The sequence below is a fragment of the Tachypleus tridentatus genome, chromosome 7 (assembly GCF_004210375.1).
Source record: "Tachypleus tridentatus isolate NWPU-2018 chromosome 7, ASM421037v1, whole genome shotgun sequence".
In the NCBI taxonomy this organism is placed as follows: Eukaryota; Metazoa; Arthropoda; class Merostomata; order Xiphosura; family Limulidae; genus Tachypleus; species Tachypleus tridentatus.
The window spans coordinates 6,627,822-6,653,212 of NC_134831.1; the positions used below are offsets into that span (position 1 = coordinate 6,627,822).

General features: G+C 36.3%; 1 protein-coding gene across 2 annotated transcripts; it reads left to right on the plus strand.

The window, feature by feature from the left end:
* Positions 1-907: 907 nt before the first annotated feature.
* On the plus strand, positions 908-15,700 carry LOC143255042 (uncharacterized). Of its 2 annotated transcripts, none has more exons than XM_076510075.1 (2): positions 908-1,488; positions 12,857-15,700. In XM_076510075.1, exon 2 carries the CDS (start codon positions 12,990-12,992, stop codon positions 14,244-14,246), a length of 1,257 nt encoding a protein of 418 aa, XP_076366190.1. In that variant the 5' UTR covers positions 908-1,488; positions 12,857-12,989; the 3' UTR covers positions 14,247-15,700. The 2 variants fall into 2 exon arrangements, with proteins under 2 accessions (XP_076366190.1, XP_076366191.1); XM_076510076.1 differs by having other exon boundaries at positions 911-1,493.
* Positions 15,701-25,391: the final 9,691 nt, after the last annotated feature.

Here is a 25,391-nt window from a genome sequence, read left to right on the forward strand (position 1 = left end):
CTGGTAATACACACACACACACACACACACATATATATATATATATACACATACATATATGTGTAGTGCCAACCTTTACATTAAAAGACACACCAGCTGACCTATATATATATATTGTCAGACATCTTGTCTACTACTGGTAACACGTATATATAGCACTAACCTTTATATTAAACATGCGCCAACTGACCTATATATATACGTTGCCAAAAACCTTTTTCTACTACAGGTAAAATGTATATTTAGCGCTAATTTTTGTATTAGGGATACGATTAAGGAAACGCCAACAACCAAGGTTGATAAAAACAAAACAAAAAACTTTTCCACGACTGCTTATCGCATTAATCATAGATCTTATAATATCAGAAAGAAATGCGCGAAAGATGCATATAATGTTTTCCATGCGTTAAGTTTTGGTGGTACCTTGCTACACAATATAAAGATGAGTTCATTACGACCTACTGTGTCACTCAAACGAGAAACTGTTTATAATCACCATCAAATACTAAGTTATACTTTAGACGATATACCGTGAAGTATGAGAGAAAATGACAACCAATGACAATTTTTGTTCATCAGTATGACATAGATACGGCTCGTACAACAGTGGAAGCTCCGAATGGCTATAAATATGATTACTTTACGATTGAGAGTTACTTACAACTTTAATTTCTACAGCAAGAGCTAAAATAATAAAAAACATACTTGTGTGGTTCGTTTTTTCGCATACATGTGACTTTTGCGAGTTGTTGTATTCAAAAATCAATATTTTACCGAAGCCTTAATTGGCTGACACAAAATACATAACTGTTGAAGTTAGTTGATTATTCCTCTGACGACAAGAACTGTGAGACTCTTGGGCCTACGGATTATTTATAAAGGCAAAACATCTGCTCGTATTTGAAGTTATTTTAAGCAAAGTGCGACACAAGCCGAAGGTGGTAAAAAGACAATCGAACTTCCTCCCCAGCTGATGCTCGTGCCGCATGCCGGCTGCACGAGCATTATCCACGTGGTATATGCGTAGAAAGAGCCCGCGCATCTACACCTACACGTGGAATCACAATCTTCTTTGTTCTTCATTACTGACCGAACGCGTAATTTACGAACTTACTTTGGAAATAGAATTGCTTTCATTAGATTACAGTCTTTTGTAACCTTAGCTTTATGTTCTCGACGCAGTAACTCACTCGAAGCTCATTTCGTGTGCGGAGGATGACTAAATCAAGTGCGATGAGGACATATTTCCTGATAGGTCGAATGAATGTCTTTGCGTACGAATACAACGAGTGATAAGGCTCAGATATAATATGACCATAGAAGCTTATGTTGCAGTAAGAAAGCAACGTTCGAGCTCGTGGGGACTTTCCATTTAATTCTGTAAATTTTTGTACTTTTCTATTTTTATATTCTTCGTTTCTCACTGGACATCAGTTCCCCATTAAAAGAAGCATTTGTTATATTTGACCTGAAAACGAACTTGAAAAGGTGAGGTAAATAATTAACATACTTATTACTAATTGGATGAGATCGGCCTATTTAAAGATAGATTTCTTGAATGGAAACCAAAACTTAATATAAGCGTTCCGTTCAGATTTCGATATATCATATACTAGATTTGTGATATAACAAATGTTTTCCTAATTTTTTTCGTCCGTTTTACTTTTCTTTTAAGTCGCTATCATTAATTAACTGACTTAAGGAGATGAAAAAAGAGTTCGGGAAATTGATTTATTTTTAAACGTCTTACGTCTTATTATAAATGGACAAAGACAAGCAAACTAGATACTTTAAACAGTTTTACCAAGTGAACGTACGTTTTAAAACTTCCTAGGTGGCTAAGCCTTACATGTTTATAAAAATTAACGTACTCGTTAACCATCCATATTAAACCTATTTATTTATTTACTCGTTGAACCTCTATTTATAATGTGTTTGATTATAAGAAAAAAAAGGCTTAGTCACAATAAGTAACAGGTTTTGCCACTCTTATAGAATATTTGTAATAAATGCGCGTCAATACCGTTATGAGTACCATATTTTTAGTTAATGGAAAACACCACTGTGTGAGCACCTTGTTTATTTATAGTCAATGAATGTGTGCGTTTTCTTACACTATAGCTACATCGGGCTATCTGTTATGTCCACCGAAGGGAATCGAAACCCTAATTTTAGCGTTGTAAATACATTCCTCTGTCTCAGCGGGGAACTATAGTGAATGAAAGCCGCCACTGTTATGGTACCATATGTATAGTCAATGGGCGTTAACACCGTTATGAATACCATACTTTTAGTTAATGGAAATCACCGCTGTGTGAGTACCTTATTTATAATCAATGGAAGTCGCCACTATTACGGTACCATATTTGTATATAATGGGCGCCAGCACCGTTACTGATACGATATTTTTAGTTAATGGACGTCGCCACTGTTAAGAGTGTTATATTTGTATTATTTTACGTGTTATTTAAATACATCGAGAATATTGTACCGAATATCCTGCAACTAAATTTACGAGTATTCTTATATAAATTAACACTGAGGGTTTTATAAGAAAATGCTAGGGTAAGGGGGGGTTAAAAACTGCCCTTGCTTTTAGTGCAGGGGTTATGTAATTATTATTATTTTTTAATTTCTCTAATATATTTATTCGATTCGGAAAACTCAGGTTTGTTACTCAACTGTCATAGACAATAAAATATATATATTTACCGAAGACATTCTGTCGTAGACTTACGTCTACATTATCTTCACTAATGTTGTCTTCTCTTAAGTCAGCTGTGTTAAACACACGAACTGAGTCTTTACCTATGGACAAGCGCGTGCGTGGTACAGCCTCATGTGTTTTAATACAGCGGTATGTATACCTACGCCGCTAGAAAACAGCTAACACCACACGAGTGAAACGTAATGTTTCAATAGACTGAATATTTCAATTTCAAAGGCTTAGTTTTTTGTTCGCTTTGGTGTTTTTTCTTTCTTTCTTTGTTTTTTGCTTATGTCAGTTTCAGTTATTTTGTCGTATTTGTTTTCCGGACATGAATAAGGTCAGGTGTTCTATCGTTCTTAACTGAAAAAAAACACAAAAACACACACACACAAACACAACTTATGAGGATATATTTCTTTCTAACTCTCGTGTTTTCAGGATTCAGGAAAAGGATGATATTGATCCCATTCTGTCAATCCCATTTTATTGACTGGATACATTGGATTCTTTCAGATTACATATTTCAAAAGTATAAGGTGGTTTATTATTTTACTTAAGTAGATATATCTAAACATAAATATTCAAATAATAATTACGTGTAATATATATATATATATATATATGTACGTGTGTACATGTTCAAGATACCTATTTCAGTATATATTACTATCGGTGTTAGTTCCGTACACTGAGTTTTGTATGATTTTATCTGGTATTGCTTTCAAAGGGCCTCATGGTACTGATAATAAACCTCAATACTTCCTAAGAACAATACATTGTAAAAGGTGGCTAACAATATTAAGACAGTCTCCTATAACACCAGGGTGCTTTGAATATAAAACTCCGTAATATATATATTTCTGTTCTTTGTTCGATCTGCAGCTCATGTTGTTTTCCCCTTGCCTTATTTATTAAGAAACAAAACCACACGCCTGTAACAATACAATAAATACCATTTCAAAATGGTTATTGTTTCCTAAAACGCCCCACGCTAGTACAGCGGTAAGTCTCCGGATTTATAACGCTAAAATCAGGGGTTCGATTTCTCTCGGTGGGCTCAGCAGATGGCTCGATGAGGCTTTGCTATAAGAAAAACACACAAACACAAACAGTTTCCTAAAACCACATGCCTGACACTGAGTTTGGGTTGTTTTAAATTATTCAACAAAGAAACCTTTATTCCAACACTTGACGTTATGGGAGAGAATTATGATTTACGACAACCTTAACAAATTTCTAGCATTACCCAATTTTGTTTTTGTTTTTGAATTTCGCGCAAAGCTACAAGAGGGCTATCTGTGCTAGCCGTCCCTAATTTTGCAGTGTAATACTAGAGGGAAGGCAGCTAGTCATCACCACCCACCGCCAACTCTTGGACTACTCTTTTATCATCGAATAGTGAGATTGACCGTCACTTTATAACGCCCCCACGGCTGAAAGGGCGATCATGTTTGGCGTGACGTGGATTACGAGTCGAGTGCCTTTATCACCTAGACATGTGGGCAAGACTAGAGGGAAGGCAGCTAGTCATCACCATCCACCACCAACTCTTGAGCTACTCTTTTACCAACGAATAGTGGGATTGACCGTCACTTTATAACCCCCCATAGTTGAAAGGGTGAGCGTGGTAGGAATGACGGGGATTCGAACTTGTATCCCTCAAATTACGAGGCGAGCGCCCTAACCACCTGGTCATGCCGGGCCTACCCAAATTTTACTGCTATGTTTGTAATCGGACGTAATACCTTCGTTAGCTGTGTGGGCCACATGACTATATTTTCTGAGAAATAAAAATCAGGTTGAGATATAAGTATCCTACACTGTTCATTTTAGGAAGGCTAGAGTTGTGGGAAGAAGAGATTGAAATAACCACGAACCACTTGTTATGGTTTTATAAGCAACATTTTAGAAGGAACATTACTAAAATAGTTGGCACCGACTCAGAGCTATTTCTGTACTACTTTCTGCTTTAGGCTCCACTACCCTTCTTACGGTCTCGTGTAGTCTTTTGGCAGCGTTGAATGACATGCCAGTATTTGTGTCTCTCCAGCGACTTAGGAGCTAGGAGTAACAAAAATAGAAAGGCAGCCCTAGGAAGCTTAAGTTATGAGGCACTTACAAATCCATGGACCATACACGTACAATCGACAGGAAACTTTGCTGTTGGTAATTACAGCAACGTATTCCAACATACCACATTTATTGTTTGTAAAGTATATTTCATGTTTTGGGCAAAAATTGAAAATAAACAGTACGCCAGCTTAAAAAATAAATACTATTTCTAATTTCCCTCAGAGAAAAGAATGTTTGAGGCTACCCGAGAAGAGTCTAAGGGTTTATGACGCTAAAAATCAAAATTCGATACCAGAGGTTGGCAGTGCGCAGGTAGCCCAATGAGCTGATTCGTGCTGATAAATAAATAGTCCAAAAATAAAACGGCTCGTTTCTGCAATACGATAAAAATTATGGTCATTCCAGACCTGATCGAGAATATTCTGATTCAAGATAATAATAATAAGTTTAACAACTTTTGTTGTAATTACCTTTTTAAAAATACTATCATTACTTGGCTCGAATTTCTAGCATTAACACCTACACCTTTCCTTTTCTTTGCAATATACTAGATGGTATGAATGTATATTTCTGTTACATATAGACAACTAAATAGTGCGGTTAGTTAAACCTGGTTAATCAAGTGCGAGAGCTGTCTTCTCTAATCTTCGAGACAAGAACGTGAAACAAAGTTTTAGTCAAAATTTTTTCTACATTGTCTGTCAAAGAAATTTGGCAGTTTTTTTCTAGACCTCCAAATTTGGAAACTTTAAAGAATTTGTACTTTATGTTAACAGCCCGGCATGGCCAAGTGGGTTAAGGCGTTCGGTTCGTAATCTGAGGTCGCGGGTTCGAATCCTCGTCGCACCAAATATGCTCGTCCTTGCAGCCGTGGGGGCGTTATAATGTTACGGTCAATTCAACTATTCATTGGTAAAAGAATAACCCAAGAGTTGGTGGTGGGTGGTGATGGCTAGCTGCCTTCCCTTTGGTCTTGCACTACTAAATTAGGGACGGCTAGCGCAGATAGCCCTCTTGTACCTCTGCGCGAAATTCCAAAACAAACAAACTTTATGTTAAGATGGCCCCCTAGTTTGCAGATCATCGGTCAATAACATCCCATAAATCATAAAATGCCTCCTTTCATTTATTTCTCTTTTGATAAAGAATTCGGACTTTTTTGTTTCTTTGTAACAAAATGGGCTGTCTGTGTTGTGCCCATCACAGGTATCGAAACTGAAGTTTTAGCGATACGAGTTCGCAGATTTACCTCTGGGGCGTTTCAAAGTGACTAGATCCATGAAATGCAAATGCAAGTGAAATATGACCCATGAGGGAACTTATGCATGTGAACTATGACCCATGAGGAAACTGCCCCACACTTCAGAGTACCGACTATCAATTGTGTTGTAAAAAAGTGTTTCGTAAATTAACCCGACGTAATCATTAGAACTGATTTTGAACTCTAAACTCCAAGATATAAGAAAATAGGTAAACAAAGCCTTGCTTTGACGTCAACAACGGTATATTTACCAGGCATATAAAGACAGAATAAAAAAATGAAATGACAAACATTATTCATCTCATCAGAGCTAGTCGAGCCTATTTAGCAAACTGTTAGTGTTAATCCGAGGGTTTATGGTTCACTGCTGGTTTAGTTGGTTTGTTTGTTTTGAATTTTTGCGCAAAGCTACACGAGGGTTATCTGCGCTAGCCATCCATAATTTAGCATTATAGGAGTAGAGGGAAGGCAACTAGTCATCATCACCCACCGCCAACTTTTGGCCTACTTTTTTACCAACGAATAGTGAGATTGAGCGTAACTTTATAACGCCCCTACGGCTGAAAGGTCGAGCATGTTTAGCGTGTCGAACCCTCAGATTACGAGTCAAACGCCCGAACCACCTAACTATGCCGGAACCTGGTTTAGTCAGAGATGCGCTTGAAGAGTGACAGTCAAATTCCGCTGTTCCATCAGAGAAAAATAGTCCATTGTGGATTAGTTTGTTACAAAATCGAAATTAGGGATTGCTATGCCCAGAAGGTGCTTTGTGTAGCTCTGCACTAAACTTCTGAAACAAACAAACAAACAAAATGTCAGTTGCAATCACAAGACACTATCTCAAGAGAAGGACAGAGGTAACTGTCAGAGGAATAGTCTTTTCTTAATAACAATCTCCAAAAGTCGTCTATGAAAAATAGAGATAAGTGTAAGCATAGGTCATGCTCGTGTGTTTACACAAACATTCTTTTCTTTTTAGTTCTAATAATAATAATATTAGTGGTGTTATTTCGCCAACTGCAAAAGAAAACAAAAAACAAACAAACTTTTTTCAACTGAATAACTATCAGTAATCTTATGGTGGTCTCTGTGTTACATAGCATCATTAAAACTTTGCCGCAGTGTGTTTGTTTTTAGAACTGAGCCAAGCGTAGTTAAGTCACAATTTTTTCTAGGAAGTAAGTCACATCCTCACATCTTATTTAAATACCATAAGTAATTAAAGTAATAAAGCCAAAAAAATTAAAACCAGTTGTTAGCTGACAATACATGACTTCTACACATTGACATAAGTTGTGTTGTCAAGGTGTAGATGTCATGTATTGTCAGTTAATAACTAATTTAAAATATTTTTTACCTTTATTAATTTAATTATTTATGATCTTTAAATAAAATGTGACTTTTTTACTAGCCAAAATTGTGACTTTTCCTGAAACTTTTATTTCCTTCACCACGCTAGTATCCCAATATAGTGTTTACGGCTGAGTTTACTGTATGCGTGTGTATGTGTTTCTTATAACAAAGCTGCATCAGGCTGTCTGTTGAGTCCGCCGAGGGGAATCGAACCTCTGATTTTAGCGTTGTAATAGTGTATTGTAACTTCAGTACACTATTGTTACAGTGTCTAGTTAGTGGATCAAGTATTGTGAAACTTCTTGTATTCACACACACACACACACATTGTACTTCAAATGGTGGGTACAGGAATGGACTACCTCTACTGTCTCCTAACAGTTGTAAGATAAACGGATTATTTCTTTCCGCTTGTGACAGCGAGACCGTTAACATTGTGTTATATCTTACTATGCACAACAATCTCTTAAATAAATACTGTTGTCTGGACCTTCGATTTCTGATATTATTTGATGTCTCTCATACTCCTACGTATTTTATCTCTTGCATGAACTTAAAACTTTCTACCAAGTTTTGTATAATAATTGGTTAGAAATTGCTTTTCGAAGTCGAAGAAAATTAGTACTTCAGGATATTTGAATGTAAAGACAGAATTAAACGTATAACCTTTGCAAGCTCACGTCAGAGAAGTGATTAATCACAGCAATGGACAACACAGTAACAAAAATAAGTCGTAGTAATTATTTTTAGGGACCATCTTGAGTTTACAATAGTCATTATAAAGTATAAAGTAAGCAGTTCGAAGTTTTCAAGAAATTTAAATCAGTGTCTTGTAAATTCAATGAAAACGAAGGAAGTATATGTATAACATCCAAGGATGACAAAGATTAGGCTTAACAACCGTTAACATCTTGTGGCCAATGAAAATCTATTGTTGATCAGTGGAAACAATAGAAATATTAGTAACTGAATAGCAGGTCTTTGACTCGGTTCATGAACATAGCCAGGAAGAAGAAATCGAGCTTTTGAAATATAGGGCTTTATGTGAACGACCTGCTGTACGGAAGTTTTCTGTGATAAACACGCACATTCGAACAGCTGCACGTGTTTTTTAACACAGAAAACGATGAAAAAGAAAGATGAAGAAACATGCAGGCTTAGCAGCTGTGGTGTCATCACAAGGTTGACCATCTGTTTTATATTAGTCATACCTGAAGAAAACCTATGGGTTCTTAGTTGTCGAGAAGTGAAGGAGGGCATGAGATAAAACATGTTTATCACATTTGATTTGTTTATTTGTTCTTTAGTCGCAAACAAAATGACACAATGGGCCATCTTTGATGTGCTCACGACTATCGAAACCCGGTTTTTAACGTTATAAGCCTTCAGTGACTCAGCAGGAAGTTATTGTATTTGCGAGGATATATCTCCCTGTTTCTGTTTGTCCGTTTGTTCTATCTATGTATTTATATATATTTTAAACATCCATAAAGAAGATGGAGTTTAGTTTTGGGGTTTTGTAAATTTTCCACACAAGAACGTTCTTTTATTTTGTTAAAAGACACAGTTCACACGTAAGCTCTTTCTTGGCTTCTATGTAAATATTTATATGAATGTTCAACCCAAGTTTCCTTTTCTATTCAAAGTGTTAGGAAAAACTGTTGCTTTTTATTTTCCAACAGTATTGTGGGGGAAAGGGGGAAGGTGTAGCAATGGAAATCTACATTAAAATTTCTCGCTCAGTTATAAATCAAGTATTTCAAAGTGAAAGTGTGTTTTTCTACCGTAGGATCTTTAGAAGAATGCTACCCATTATCACATAGAAAAATGCCCGTTGAGAGAAGTTATTCTATGAGAATTACACATTTCTGTGCTAAGCGGGTTACCCACGTGCTAGCCATACAATATTTCCGCTTTAAATGTTTTAAACGAGTCCCGTTTCATGAATAATGTTAACATATTCTGCTAATAATATACAGACATTTGAAGAAATGTGCCTCGTTCTGTGACGTTATGATTTTCCTAAAGGGATTAAAAATTCCAATTCGGTTTGGTGCACCCCAGCAAACGTTACGTTCTGAAAAAGGAAATTCAACTGTGTTCCGTTTTCCGTACATATCTAAAAGTGAAATTTACACTAGGACCACGTGATTGATTTTAAATATTGTTGTAAAACTCGTGCAGTAACTGAGTTTAGTACTACGTATATCAAAGAATTTCTATAGCTAGTGTTTTTGTCTCTATAATCATATTGTTATTAACAAGTTTTATTTGTAAAGTGAAATAGGAAGTTTTATCTGTAATATTCTGTCTGATGAAAATTATTATGCGCAGAAAATATAACGTAAAGATAATAATCGTTATAAATAACAGAAATTTCAATTGTTTTCTTTTTTTAGATGATCAGGTAGTTTGAGGCACTTGACTCATAATCCGAGGTTCGCGGGTTCGATTCCCCGTCACACCAAACTTGCTCGCCTTTTCAGTCGTGGGGACATTATAATATGACCATCAATCCCACTGTTCGGTGGTAAAAGAGAAGCCCAAGAGTAGGCGGTGGGTCAAAATGACTAGCTGCCTTCCCTCTAGTCTTACACTACTAAATTAGGGACGGTTAGTACAGATAGTCCTCGTGTAGTTTTGCACGAAATTAAAAAAAAAAAAAAATACCCAAACCAAACCCGCTATTGAATTAGGGCTCACACTGTGATCGAATAATAGAAAACTGAATTATGGGAATGATTTACTGGTAACAAGCTCAGGCTCGATCCCTGGCTTTGTGAGAGTCAAAATAATCGAAGCCTTTAGCTTTAAAATGATAATAGTTTGTTGTTGTTGTTTTTTTTTAAATGATCTGAATAAATTAACAAGCTTTAACTATATAAAACGATTTCAGTCACCAATAATTCTTTATATGCCAGTTTTTACTAGCTATGCCTAACCTAACGAAATACGTGCAATAAACGTAACGGAAAGTTTGAACGAACTAGACGTGTTTTGATCTAATGTGGAATCTACTAGTTACAATACTCTTTCGAAGCCTTTTACGGAAATATTTACAATGCATTTATCGGTTCTTCACAGCCGGAAAACGAGATAGAACGTCGCGAATGTCACAGATGCGTAGCCTTTGTGTACGAATATTATAACGTCAGTCATTTTAACCAACAAATAAGCAGGCTTTTATGATTTTTTTTCTCTCTTTATAATCCAGAATTGCCACGTTCTGTGTATAAAATCCATGATAAGTCATCAAAGAATACCAGATTCTTATACTGAGTTTACAACGCTGCAATAATGAACATAATAGTTTTACAACGCTGCAATAGTGAACATAATAATTTTACAACGCTGTAATATCTTGCTATGTTATCCTGACTGAATAAAAACTACTTGTTGTTGTAACCATCTTCGAATATTTTTATTACCCTAACATGTTTATTTGTTGCTAAGTGCAAAACTACACAATGGGTTATGTGTGCTCTGCCCACCTCGGTTATCGAAACACTATCTTCAGCGTTATAAACCCATTGACTTATTAATGAGATATCGGGGGTCAATCTGACATTTATAAAATAACAATTATTTTTAGGGCATGTCTAAGCAGTTCCATTCAGATGAACAGCTTTAAACTAACTTATGTGAGAAAATGAGTAGCGCTGATTGAGAATGGTGGACGAGATCGTGTTATTAACAACTGAAACACTGAAAATTGCCTTTATTTCGTAGTTTTCATAAATAATCGTTAGATATATGAGAAAACAATGCGCATCTGTAGTTCGTTTCTGATGAGCTAACGAAGTCAAGGGTATATCGGACCGGCGAGATAATGTAGTACTGGGACTTGTTTATCTGTTTCTCAAATTTCACACAAAGCTACACCAGAACTGTTCTCACTAGTCGACTCTAATTTCGAAATGAACATAGCTAGTCAACACCACTACCGTCAACGTTTGGCTTTACTCCTGTCAGATCGAATAGTTCCGCTCCAAAGATAGAGATAGTGAAATATGGAACTCGAGCCACGGAACCTTAGGTTCACAATCCGACACACCAACATTCAGTTCGTAAAATAAGGATTTGTCGCTTTGTGTTTAGGAACCTCGTGGATCCCTCAATGTCTATCTTGTTCGTAATACGTAAATAATCACTTTACAAATAATAGTCCAATTGACAGTTCGACTTTACACTTCGATACACGAAGAGTTCACCCATATTTCACACGTAAATCTACACACCTATAATTTACGCCCCCGAATAATACACACACTCTTATTTCGTGTTCAACGATAATCTTAAGACAGACCCACATTTCACGTTCCCGGATAATCAACGTAATTCACTTCTTAAAGTGGGCAAGTTGTTTCTATTGATAACTTTAACTTACTAATTGAGATCACATACAGGTCGAGTACAACTAAAATAACACCCAGCTAGATTACAACACTTTAAATAATTCTTTTGCTAATTTTTAATGTCGCAGGTAACATTGGATTCTTTCCATTCATTTTACTTTTTTATCTGAAAGTAAAAAAGCTTGAGTAATAATTCCCCGCAAAAAAAAAATCTTGTATGCGGTCAGTGCTGCGCACGAAAAGCCATTTGGGTTTTTAAACAGTTGTACAAACTCAAATGGTTTCTGAAAAGATTGTTCCTCGCAGCGCAAAGCTATATTATTGCCGCGCCAAGAACTAGGGCATCGATTAGGTTCGGTCCTAGCCAACTTTTCATGGCTGATGACAGATAGGAAAGGATGGATTGGTGAGGAAAGTGTGCGAGTCAAACAGTTTTAACGCTAGATGTATGGGAGAACTGGGTGCGGTTTAATTACCTCTTAATGGACTCATTCATTAAGACATATTCAGTAACCCTGTTTGATGGAGGAGTGATTATGTAAGCTAATGTTTTAAACCCATAAGATCTTTAGCTTGCGTTTCAGTTTGAAAAAGAACTTAGAATAAAACTGAAACGTCAAACTTTTCGCTCCGCAATATCCGTGATTATTTGAATTCCGAAACGTCTCATTACTGTCCACCAGTGTCATTAAACAAATTAATAGACTTAATAATCACTGATCTTTAATTACACACATTCTAACAAAAATATTTTCTCCTTTGTTCTGTTTATCAAGAATGCATGTGCGCGCACGTGTTTGTGTTGTCTTAGTTTTTACTCTTTCATTTAAAAGACAAAGCCGTTGTTTACCCATGACAACAGTATTCTTAGTTTATTGTTTAACAAAATACATTACTGTTCAAAGTATCTTGCACTGAAACAATAAAAGGCTTATCGCCGCTTGGCCAGCCACAGCTCGTGACATTGTTGTGTCGATAAGATCACCTTTGTTTAACGTATTCAAAAAAAAATAAAAACAAAACGCAAGTATCTATATCTATAACCTTGTCTTCGCAATCAAGATGAGTTTGTGAACTAACTTCTTTCTTTTATGTCTTCTACAGAAACACCACAACGTCGATAACATTTTGATCGAGTGAAACTTGGTGTAGCTGTAAGCAGGAGCAGCGACGTTAGCAACAAGGATTCGAACACCAGTAAAGAAAAGGTCTCGTCGAGTTCAAACGACACTTGAGAATGCACGTGGAGGTCCAAGTTGCATTAAATTTTCTGATATCCTTTCTTTACAACAAGTTACCCAGGAGACGGGTGAATCAGTTTGGTGAGGAGTTGGAAAAGGCCCTAAGACAGAAATTTCAGGGTCACTGGTACCCTGACACGCCCATGAAGGGATCGGCTTATCGCTGTTTGAAAACAACGTTTCCTTTAGACCCAGTTTTTGAAGAAGCTGCTCTAGGTTGTGGGGTTGATTTGCGTGATATCCAGGAAAACTTACCAAAAGAACTCAGCATCTGGATTGATCCTGGAGAGGTGTCCTACCGCTTGGGAGAAAAGGGTCCGGTCAAGGGGCTTTACAGTCAATGTGACAACCCTGAAAAGAATAACGAACGCGTAATGTCACGCGCTTTTAACCCTGATGCTCAGTGCTTTAAGCCAATAGACAGTGTAGCGTCCCAACTGGAGGGACTTTCTTTGAGCTGTTCCCCAGCCAGTGCAGTTAACTCCTATAGGAGCTCTCCTTCACCCAAGTATAAACCAAACAGTCCTGTAAGTGGTTTTATTTCCAAGACGACAACTCCCCTCACTTTCACAACAGCTACTTTCGCTCAGACCAAATTTGGCTCAACTAAACTGAAAAGTAATACCAAAAGATCCTACCGCTTGTCTCCAACAGAGTTTGGAAATTCAATCAAGCAGCGAGTTATGATGCAACAGGTTCAACAACTGGCACAACAACAACAGCTCGTCTCTTCTCATCCCCAGTCAGCAACTATTGCAGCAGCTATCCTCGCTGCAGAAGGAAATGCTAACGTCAATGTCCCTCAGCGACCCAGGTCTCTTTCACCAAATCCTCAACTCGATGCAAGTTTTCTCCTCATGGCCTCCTTACAACAGTCTCAGTTTACACATAACTCAACCCAGCATGCGTTTCCTCACTCTGGATTGGTCGACATTAACCTGAATGGCTATACAAATGACTTGTTTTCATCCTCCAATATAAACGCAGCTGTATCAACTGCTCCAGTGAGCTGTATCTCTAAGATAGATTGCCAGTCAATTTCTGCTCCAACAAACATGGCCGCCATCAACAGCAGGTTTTCTTCCTTCTTCGATAAGTCTTATGGCGGTAACGTGAACGTCGCTGGGGGTTTGAATATAAACTTACCTTCTGGAGATTCTAACACCGCAACATTTGGAGTAGATGCTGTTAATCTCAACCTCAGTGGCATGCCCTACGCCAACCAGTACCAGCATTTGTTGGTAGCCAATTAGAATCGACATTTCTTTCGAATCGTTCAATCCACGACGCTTGCGTTCAGTAGGTTGTCGGTTGTCAAGACATACGACATTTACGAAACATTTTCGATTTCTGGCGTCCTTGGGATAACGTGTCATGTGATACGAAACCATTGACAAATCCTTAGTTTTGGGTTGTGAAATTTCTAAGTTTCTGATGTAATGAATGTGGAATGTGAAATCTGTCATCTCATGTAAAACGAAATTTGCAAAAACAAAAAGGAAAAATTGTTAAGGGTTTGATAAACAAGAGCTTTTGCAAATCAAAGAAGTCTGGTGATAAACAGAATTTTATCTTTTTCGGTTGCGTTTATTTGAGTAAAATAAAGCATAAGCTATAAAAAACATGAAAAGTTAAGTTTTCTTTCGTGTAAAATAAAATAAAAATATTTATGACTGGCTTGGAAAAAAATAATTTACAATTATCTAACATTTTCATCGTTTATTATCCGTTCTAGGCCCTGTCGTACACGCAAGACATCCTAGCACACTTTCTAATTCTCCTTGGAATTTGCTAACAGAATAAAGGAGAAAAAATATATATTTTCAAATTTTGAGAATCAACAATTGGTATTCAGAACCCGTGTTTTTCAGATTGAAGTCAAATTGTAACAAGGAGCTTGAAAGTGTTCGAAGAATAAATATTTAAGCATGAATTTGTCAAAATAATTAAAGAGCGCGATTGCCCAAGGGTAGAAGAGGTTTTAAAATTAAACGAGTGAAGAGAGAAAAAAGGATACCAGAAGGAAATCTTTAGGAGAACGCTGAGTTCCGTTTCTAACATCTTTTAGGTTAGGTTTTGACGATGCTGTGTTTGTGAAATATTTCAATCAAATTCTTTGCGTGTTCTTATTGATGCGCGTTCCAAATTCGTGTTCAGCATATTTTCATCGATTCGTTACGTAAGTTTGGGGTAGGGGGTTATATTTTCTTATTGCCTAGTAAGTTGAATTCCGTAATAGCTAACCCCTTATGTGTACAGTTTAAACATTAAGAGATGCAGACTATATTTGATTATTCTTTCTAAAGAACGTTTGTGTATACTAAAGGTGTTTTATCTTTTGTACTTGAAGAACCCGTATGTGATGTTTCCTTACTTTTTTATAACTATGTCGATTGCCAATGATTACGAGAACTGCTTGTTTTTATTACCGTTATTTCATTACTATAAGTGTGTGTATGTGTGGTTTGTAAAAAGATGTTCTAGATTTTTCCTTATTGGTTACATTTTTTTAACACTTGTAAAATGTTGTAATAAATAGATTCGAAATCGTTTATCGAATAAAGTGTGTACAGTTTTTCTCTTGATACACTCGCTCATATTTTATCGCGCTTGGCGGGTCCTACGACGTCTGTACTTATTTAGGTTCCCGTTTTAGTGTCTTCTTAGATTTTTAAGTTTGTAATAAACATCTCGCCTTTTTTCGTAATGTGGTCCTGTCTCTTGTCTTTCGGTTGAGGTTTACCAAACATTTACAATCAAATACATAATTACACGACACGTCATCTTTAGAGATTAGAGTCAGATTTACCACGCAAACAAAACCCGAAGTGGATTCGATAATTCAAAACAAACATTTCAAATCAATATAGATAGATATGTCTGTCCTTTTAGGACTCTAGTAAGAGCAAAGATTCATAATAGAAGATATATTTACATTGTTTATTTTGAACATCGCAAACCGGAGAAGCTAAAATTAAAACATCAAATACAATTAAAAGTCCTGAAAATCGTTGAAAGTTACAAAAGTGCTGGTTGTCTTTATATAGCAACCTGTCTAAAGTACATGCATGGTGGATGAACTGTAGCCTAGTAGTTTTGACATAAATAAATCTTGCGTTGTTTTGGTTATAGCCGTCATTGGAACCCCAACAAGAACCTTTCACTGTTAACCAAAGACCGTCTCGATCGAAAGTTTCGAAACTTGGCACGAGTGCAAAACTCATAAGTTTGGAGTAAAAACAGAAATGGCATTTAAACATTAATATTGATTTTGTCTATACTCTTAGCGAGTGCACTTGTGAGAGTTTATGAAAGAATTTCATTAACATTTGTGGGTCAACAATGACGTGCTTTGCACAGTGAGTGGTGCTTTTTGTCGCCACAGGTTTGAATACCAGCTGGAAAATTAATGTTGCGTATAATTACAACTTCTTCTCTGTAGCGAGAATCTGGTCTTTAGACTCTTGGGGAGAAACTATTCATTTCTAAACACAAGTTGCATCGTAAACCAAACAAAAGAAATCTATTTTCCGTATTCTATGTCGTAAGGCATTCGCTGTTCCGAGAATGCGCATCATAAATACATAGTGGTCTTATGTTTGCGATTTGCCTTGTGTCATTCATAAATCTTTAAACGTTGTATTCAGCGAGAGTTTTAAAATGGCATCAAATGCAAGCAATGTTTCATGACGGTAACTTCCTAAATTTTATATTACCAATTAGAGCAATGAATATAAAAGAGATGTCCAGGATGGAGGTTTGTTCTGCTGTGTGATCTATTACAAGAAAAGTGGAAAAAGACGACATTTCTTGTTGGAGATTAGAGTGAATACACAACGCAGAGAATCGATAGTTTGAAAAAAAAAGAACCAATTTTGTACAAATCAAATTGAGTTTTAGCTTTCACTTGTGCTGGTACTCAACCCTAGTAAGTGTACCAAAAGTTTTTTTGTTTTTTTAATTTCGCGCAAAGCGACACGAGATCTATCTGCGCTAGCCGTCTCTAATTTAGCAGTGTAAGACTAGAGGGAAGGCAGCTAGTCATCACCACCCACCGCCAACTCTTGGGCTACTCTTTTACCAACGAATAGTGGAATTCACTGTTACATTATAACGCCCCCACGGCTGAAAGGGCGAGCATGATCGGTGCGACGGGTATTCGAACCCGCGACCCTCAGATTACGAGTCGAACGCCTTAACCCACCTGGCCATGCATGGCCGCCAACATCCACTGAAGGAATCGTGTTGAATCAGATACCTGTTAGCACCGTAATACCTGTACTGGAAAACAAGGCTGACATTACATTTTATTGTATGTTGTAGAAACCATTAGGTACCAAAACAATGCAGTAATAATACGATGTTTGAACCACAGCTGTAAGTAAATCACGTTTTAGACTTGGCTTTAAAGATTCATAAACAACTAACATTTATTTACGGGTAAAAAAAAATCGTTAATCGTTTACCAAGGCAAAACTTTGACACAATATGGCTTTAAAAATCAAACTACGGGTTATATTTAGTATCAGTAAAACTTACCCAGGATGATAAATGCTACTTCTCAGTTAGATATTTATTAAATCAACTATTAACGGGGACACGAATAACATATTATCATCTAATAATTCAATTATAATGAAAATAAATTTATTTTATTAAAAAAACAACTAAACATAACATTATAATCTGTTCTTTCTCAGTCTAACCACCACCAACAAAATAATGCAGTAGAAACTGAACGAAATTCCAATTTAAAAACAATCCAGTTATAATTATGTCTTTACGGCTATCTTTATGTTGTTCAGTGTAGTAGCCTTACAAATATTCTCTCAGATTTAGGTCAGAGGTCAGGGCTATCTTTATGTTGGTCAATGTAGTAGTCTAACAAATATTCTCCCAGATATAGATCATAGGTCACGGCTATCTTTATGTTGGTCAGTGTAGAGCCTTACAAATATTCTCCCATCACGTAGGTGCACTGATCACAATTAAGGACGTTGCTATGATAATTCAACACTAAGCTGGAGTTTGAAATCCAACAAAGTATTGATGGTTACACGTAGGTAAGCCTGGAGGATTTAAACATATAAATTAAAAATAAAACTTAGTTTCCAACGATGGAATCTGAGCAGTACGAATGGGTTTCTGAGAAATAAATGAATTGCAACGGTTTTCAGGGATTCCATTCCTCGTGAGCTAAGCCTAGAAAAAGGGCAAATAAAAGGACAATATAAACAAGGAAGACATTTCAATCCATCCAAAAGATGGAAGATCACTAACAGGTTACACGTGCCTTTTAATCCTATAGTGATGTAACGTATATTACGCCCCCTGGTGTCTTGAATTGTCTTTTATTTATATGGTAACTTGGTACTCGTATACAGATTTTGAGAATATGCAACACTGAGTATATTAAGTTATTCTTGAGAATTTTTAAGCAGACAGCTGTTTAAAATTGGAAAATAAATATGAAACCGAAACTGTAATTTCACTTACCTCTCGTCACTGAGGTATGACGGTTTGGAGGAGTTCCACTACTCCTTTACAAGGGTAAATCCAAGAAATAAAACTAGACTTCATATACTGGTTGTGTATATATAATATGTATATTGTATAATATACATGGAAGGCATTTAGAACCACCGTACGCAAGATAACGTTTCACTTACAATATAATAATATATCAACTTTAAAACTGTCTTTCAGCTATAACTACTAAGGCAATTCCATGTTAAAAGTATGAGGAACATGTTAACATATGAAAAGTTTTCTCATAGCGTATTTTTATTTTATTGTTGATTGGTTAAATAATTGCTCCTGTTTATTTGAAAACAAACTGCTATAAATAAATCAAATAATTTCAGATTTATTAAACCGTTTTTATGACTTTTTCAACTTTAATATTTCTATGTAATATGCTTCACCCAAATAGTTTGCTCGTAAATGTAATCCTTGAACATCTGTGCTGCCATCTAGCAGAAAAATATTGTCATCGTCTTTCCTCTCTGTTGAACAGGACTCGTATTTCTTTGCGTCAAAAAATATTAAATATTTGAAACTCATTTCAAAGGATGAAAAGGGAGATAAAAATAAACAATTCAGTTTTGTTTCACTCTACGATAAACACAGACCTATTTCTTCCTTTTACGCTGGTCATTACTCGAAGAACGTTAAGAATAAATCGGTGTGGTTTGTTTTGAATTGTGCAAAGCTACACGAGGGTTAGGTTAACTAAAAAGGGCTAGTTGCAAGAACGTCGACAAAAGTAGAATATACGTGTTTCTTTGTTTTTCATTATTTTATAAAATTGTGATGATATATGAATTGTTTCTTTTATATTTTAAATATTCTATATAAATACATAAAAAAGTAAGCCCAAAACAGTATTCATTCTTTCTGTAAGTTACATTAAACGGTTTAAAAAATGCTCATTCAAGCCCCAACATCCGAAGGATCAGATCTAAGTTTACAGAGTTATAACACTTAAAAATTCGGTATTCGATTTCCCACAACAGAGCGCTGATAGACAACCTTACTGAAGTAAAATACTAAATCTAAAAAATATTAATTCTTAAGGCCCCGGTATGGCCAGGTGGTTAAGGCACTCGACTCGTAATCTGAGAGTCACGGATTCGAATCCCCGTCACACCAACATGCTTGCCCTGTCAGCCGTGGGGACGTTATAAAGTAACGGTCAATCCCACTATTCGTTTATAAAAAGAGTAGCCCAAGAGTTGGCGTTGGGTGATGATAACTAGCTGCCTTCCCTCTAGTCTTGCCCAGCATGGCTAAGTGGTTAAGGCACTCGACTCGTAATTTGAGGATCGCGGGTTCGAATCCCCGTCACACCGAACATGCTCACCCTTTCAGGCGTTGTTTGTTATAATGTGACGGTCAATCCTACTATTCGTTGGTAAAAGAGTAGCCTAAGAACTGGTGATGGGTGTTGATGATTAGCTGCCTTCCCTCTAGTTTTACACTGCTAAATTAGGGACGGCTAGCGCAGATAGCCCTCGAGTAGCTTTGTGCGAAATTCCAAAAACAAAACAAACAAACAAACTTACTCGTACATTTACACCTGCTTCCATTTGTTATTTTGACGCAATACGATTTAAGCTTTACCTCTAACTTGACTTCCAAATAAGACGGAAAGCAATGGCCGTGGACGGTTCTTTAGAATTATAATTGTTAGGTTTTTCTATTCTCCTAATGATGCAGGCCTTAACTGAGAAATTACTGCTCCAAGAACTTAATGTACATAGCCTTCTTTTTACGTATTTTTTTTTTTTCCAGAAGAACTGGGTTTCCTTGTTATCCGTTTTAAACGGATCTTATTTTCAGTAAAGTCACGCATCGAATGATAGCGGTGTTATTCAGTTGAATACACATATTTTAATAAGTTTGTTTGTTTTGAATTTCGTGCAAAGCTACTCGAGGGCTATCTGCGCTAGCTGTCCCTAATTTAGCAGTGTAAGACTAGAGGGAAGGCAGCTAGTCATCACCACCCACCGCCAACTCTTGGGCTACTCTTTTACCAACGAACAGTGGGATTGACCGTCACATTATAACGCCCCCACGGCTGAAATGACAAGCATGTTTGGTGCGACCGGAATTCGAACCCACGACCCTCGGATTGCGAGTCTAACGCCTTACACACTTGGCCATGCTGGGCCCTGTTTGAATAAATGAATAAACAGGCAGCGCCATTTGCTACTCTTTCAATAGTTTAAGCACAAACATACACAATGGGCTATCTGTGTTCTACCCATCGCGTTATAAGCCCCTAGACTTTACCACTGAGCCATTAGGTGTTCAGGAGAGGGCTCAATACCCGATATAAAACGAGCTGTCTTCTATTTTATAAAATCAATAGATTCTTCGAGAAATGGTTAATACAAAGGGCTTAAACGTAAACTGTTCCTTTATTTCTTTATTTTTATTAAAATAAAAATGTTATTAAAATTTTCCGTGAAAAATATATCATACACGTCACGAAATATTTAAGATAAAAGTTTAAGTACAAAAATAATGCCGAATTTTCTCTTACTAGTAGGACGAAAGTGAATTTACAAACTTGAAGAATATAAAATTTAAACATTTATAAGACTAGCGAATCATTACTCCTCGTATCAAGAACATGAAAGAAGACATGAACAGAAGTTGGTTGTTATGAATTAGCTTCCAAAGTAACTTCACGTTAACTTCAAAGACTTTACAAGCAGTTGTTGTAAAGATAATTTGAAAGAATCCAGGTACATTCAACTATTCCTTTCGTATTGATTGAGTTGTAAACGTTAATAATAAAATAGGACGAAGATAAGACCGAAAGAACAAGGACTCGTTTTGAGAATTTGGATTTTCCAAATGTTTTCATCATCTTGAGCTGTCTGATATATGTTAGAATGTAAAAGTGTAATATATGTCATCTCTCGCAGCTACGTCTCTTGTTATATTCGGAATACGCTCACATACGTTTCTGTATAAGATATAGATATTTTCCAATGTATTTTCCATCACAGTTTTGAAAGTTAATTCATAACATTAGCAACAAATACCTTAGTTTCCTTCTAGTAACGACCCGGCATGGCCAGATGGTTAAGGCACTCGACTCATAATCTGAGGGTCGCGGGTTCAAACCCCGTCACCCCAAACATGCTCGCCATTTCAGCCGTGGGGATGTTACAAAGTTACGGTCAACCCCACTATTCGTTTGTAAAAAGAGTAGCCCCAGAGTTGGCGGTGGATGTTGATGACTAGCTGGCTTCCCTCTAGTCTTACATTGCTAACTTAGGGACAGCTAGCGCAAATAGCCCTCATTCAGAAGCTTTGGAGAAATTCAAAAGAAACCAAACTTTCTCTTCATATATACCACTTTGACGCATAATATAATTTCATAGATATCTTTTTTTACAATGAACATACAGAACAATAATGCCAAAGTTTAATGTATCGGAGAAGCACAAACTTAAAGCAGACGTTTGTGGGCCAAAAACAAACACATTTTTATGTTAAATGTTGAAGCAATTCTGTGTTTGTTGCTACTAATGAACATTAGAGACAATGAACAACAAAAAATTCGCCATTTTTGTTTCTACTGATTAAAGGTTAAAAATGCGACGATAAATATCTATGAAATGTTTCTCCCAAACGAATAAATATTTGAAGTATATTAATTAAACACTATACTGTGAAGCCAGTTGCATTTGGAGATTTCAGATAATTTTAAAGAGAGAAAAATTTAAAAATAACTAAGATTTTTTGGTGTGTGTTTTTCTTATAGCAAAGTCACATCGGGCTATCTGCTGAGCCCACCGAGTGGAATCGAACCCCTAATTTTAGCGTTCTAAATCCGAAGACTTACCGCTGTACTAGAGGGAGGCGATTTTTGGTGTAAGTCACTAAGTTGGATAAAGCAAGTGGCATAGGTTCATTTTTTGTTTTAAAAGATTGTTTTGGTTTGTTTTAAATTTCGCGTAAAGCTACTCGAGAGCTATCTCCGCTAGCCGTTTCTAATTTAGCAGTCTAAGACTGGAGGAAAGGCAGATAGTAATCACCACCCACCGCCAACTCTTGCATTACTCATCTACCAACGAATAGTGGGATTAACTGTCACTTTATAACTCCCTCAAGGCTGAAAGGACGAGTATGTTTGGTGTGACGGAAATTCGAGCCCGTTTTAAAAGATAAAATATAGTGAACAAATATAGACGTATTTACGTAACACTATCAGTAAGATCTATAAACTTTCATCTGTTGTCTCTCATTGTCTGTAGCATCGATTCTGTTCAACAACTAAACAAGTTGGCGCAACAAAAGCTGTTGTGAAATTTAGGCTTAAATATTTGTAGTCCTAAAAATAAGATTAGCTATGTCATTATATTTTTATTTTGTTCAAAACTGAACAAGTGGGTGAAACAAAAGACATTACGAACAGAGGCCTAATCCGAACCTAAAATCTTTGTAGTCCTAAAAATAACATTAGCTATGTCATTGTACTTTTATTTCGCTCAAAAATAAACAAGTGGGTCAACAAAAGCTATTATGAACAGAAGCCTAATCCGAACCTAAAATCTTTGTAGTCCTAAAAATAAGATTAGCTATGTCATTGTACTTTTATTTTGCTCAAAAATAAACAAGTGGGTCAACAAAAGCCATTATGAACAGAAGCCTAATCCGAACCTAAAATCTTTGTAGTCCTAAAAATAACATTAGCTATGTCATTGTACTTTTATTTTGCTCAAAAATAAACAAGTGGGTCAATAAAAGCCATTATGAACAGAAGCCTAATCCGAACCTAAAATCTTTGTAGTCCTAAAAATACGATTAGCTATGTCATTGTACTTTTATTTTACTCAAAACTAAACAAGTGGGTGCAACAAAAGCCATTACGAACAGAGGCCTAATCCAAACCTAAAATCTTTGTAATCCTAAAAATAACATTAGCTATGTCATTGTACTTTTTTGTCACGATCTTTCTTAATTTTACACCTTTTACATCAATATAATTTTGATAGTATTAAAAGCAAATTTATTTATATTTTAAAATGTCAGTCAATTAAACCTTAATTCGAAAGAGACAGATACTTCGAAAGCTTCAGCATGCTTTGTTAGCTGTAACTACCTCAATTAAAACCTTTTTTATTTCCAAATCCAGAAAAAGAATGACCACTATATATATATTCAGTTTTTAAATAAACGTTTCTCTTGGTTTTATTCGAAATAATCTTCGAACAAGAACGACCATCGAACAACTGTTATTTTCAGTTCAGAGGAATGGTATTTGTGGACGTTCGATGAATTTATAATAAACTCATAGTTGAAGTTAAGTTTAACATTACATTTTACACAAAAATAACAACAACAACTGGCATCCAACTTCGCTTAGCGGCCCGGCATGGCCAAGCGTGTTAAGGCGTGCGACTCGTAATCTGAGGGTCGTGGGTTTGCATCCCCGTCGCGCCAAATATGCTCGCCCTTTCAGTCATGGGGGCGTTATAATGTGACGGTCAATCCCACTATTCGTTGGTAAAAGAGTAGCCCAAGAGTTGGCAGTGGATGGGGATGACTAGCTGCCTTCCCTCTAGTCTTACACTGTTAAATTAGGGACGGCTAGCACAGATAGCACTCGAGTAGCTTTGTGCGAATTTCAGAAACAAACAAACAAAACTTCGCTTAGCTAGCGTCGTGAAACGCACGTGCTTTTACTTAAAAACGTAACAAATGATATAATTGTATCGATCACTAAACACACGCGTCCTGCTAACAAAATGTCTAGTGGAAAACGATACGTAGAGTCTGGTACACTCTTTTTTCAGTCATTGTTGGATCTAGATATTTAGAGACTTTGTTTGTAAAATAAAATTAAGTTTAAACACGTATATCTGTAAAAAAAAACACTTTAAAATCATTTACTGATTTTTCTGATATACAGTGTTTTGGCTGAAAACTCCACGTTACTATATAGGTGCTATGTATAAGTTCAGTGTCCCTGTTGATAAGAAAATAAAACTAGACTACAATTCACCCTATCACCTTAAATATACAACAAATAGTACGTCAATCATTCAATTGGCCACGTTCTTCTGCACCGTACGTTTGTCTTTGATGTAACCCTCTAACGTATAACCTTAAAATATAGCAGTCCGTAAAGTTAAAACATCACTTCTACAGTGTACGGCTTCGGTGCTGTACAGTCTGGTTTTTTGACAAAACGTATTGTCATAAAAATACAACTCTCCTTACAGATAAAAGCACAATGTATTTTTTTGGACTAGATGTATAGCTGTACGTGTACAGCTGTCAAGATGTTTCATGGTTACTCTCAACCACAGGATAAGTCTTGTTTTTTAGTTATTTTATCCGGTTTGTATCCGTTCTCTCTGGTTCGAGATTACCGGACTCACTGTTAAGTTTTCCATAAACTAGTTTCTATTGCTTAGGATAAAAACTTTACGGCCAAATGAAAAAAGAAAAACTGTATAATTACTTGTATTTTTATCGTACACGACTTGAAGACGCGTTCAAGTAAACCGCATACAACGCATGCGCCTTTTCACAGCAGAGTTAAACACCTACATCCCGAAATAAATTTTTCAGTCAACCTTGGCGGTTGTTGCAGTTTTACACAACAGATAATTGTAATGGAACTTCTGCTGTAGAAGGCCAAGCCAATCTGCGCAAACAAAAACACTAGGATGAATTTACATTACTGAGATATTTTTGCTTTATTTTAAAAGCAAATAAACTTGCTTCTCATGCATAATTATCATACTTAGAAGGTAATTTTCCTTAAACTTTTTATTTCTTATTCAGGAGTAGAGAAACATGTTTCTTTCCCAGTGCGATGATACGTAGTAAATAATGCAGTAGTTACACGGAATCCATTATTGCATCACGGT

Excerpts from the sequence above, each read along its gene's own strand:
- LOC143255042 (XM_076510075.1), top strand. The coding sequence starts at position 12,990 with ATGCACGTGGAGGTCCAAGTTGCATTAAATTTTCTGATATCCTTTCTT.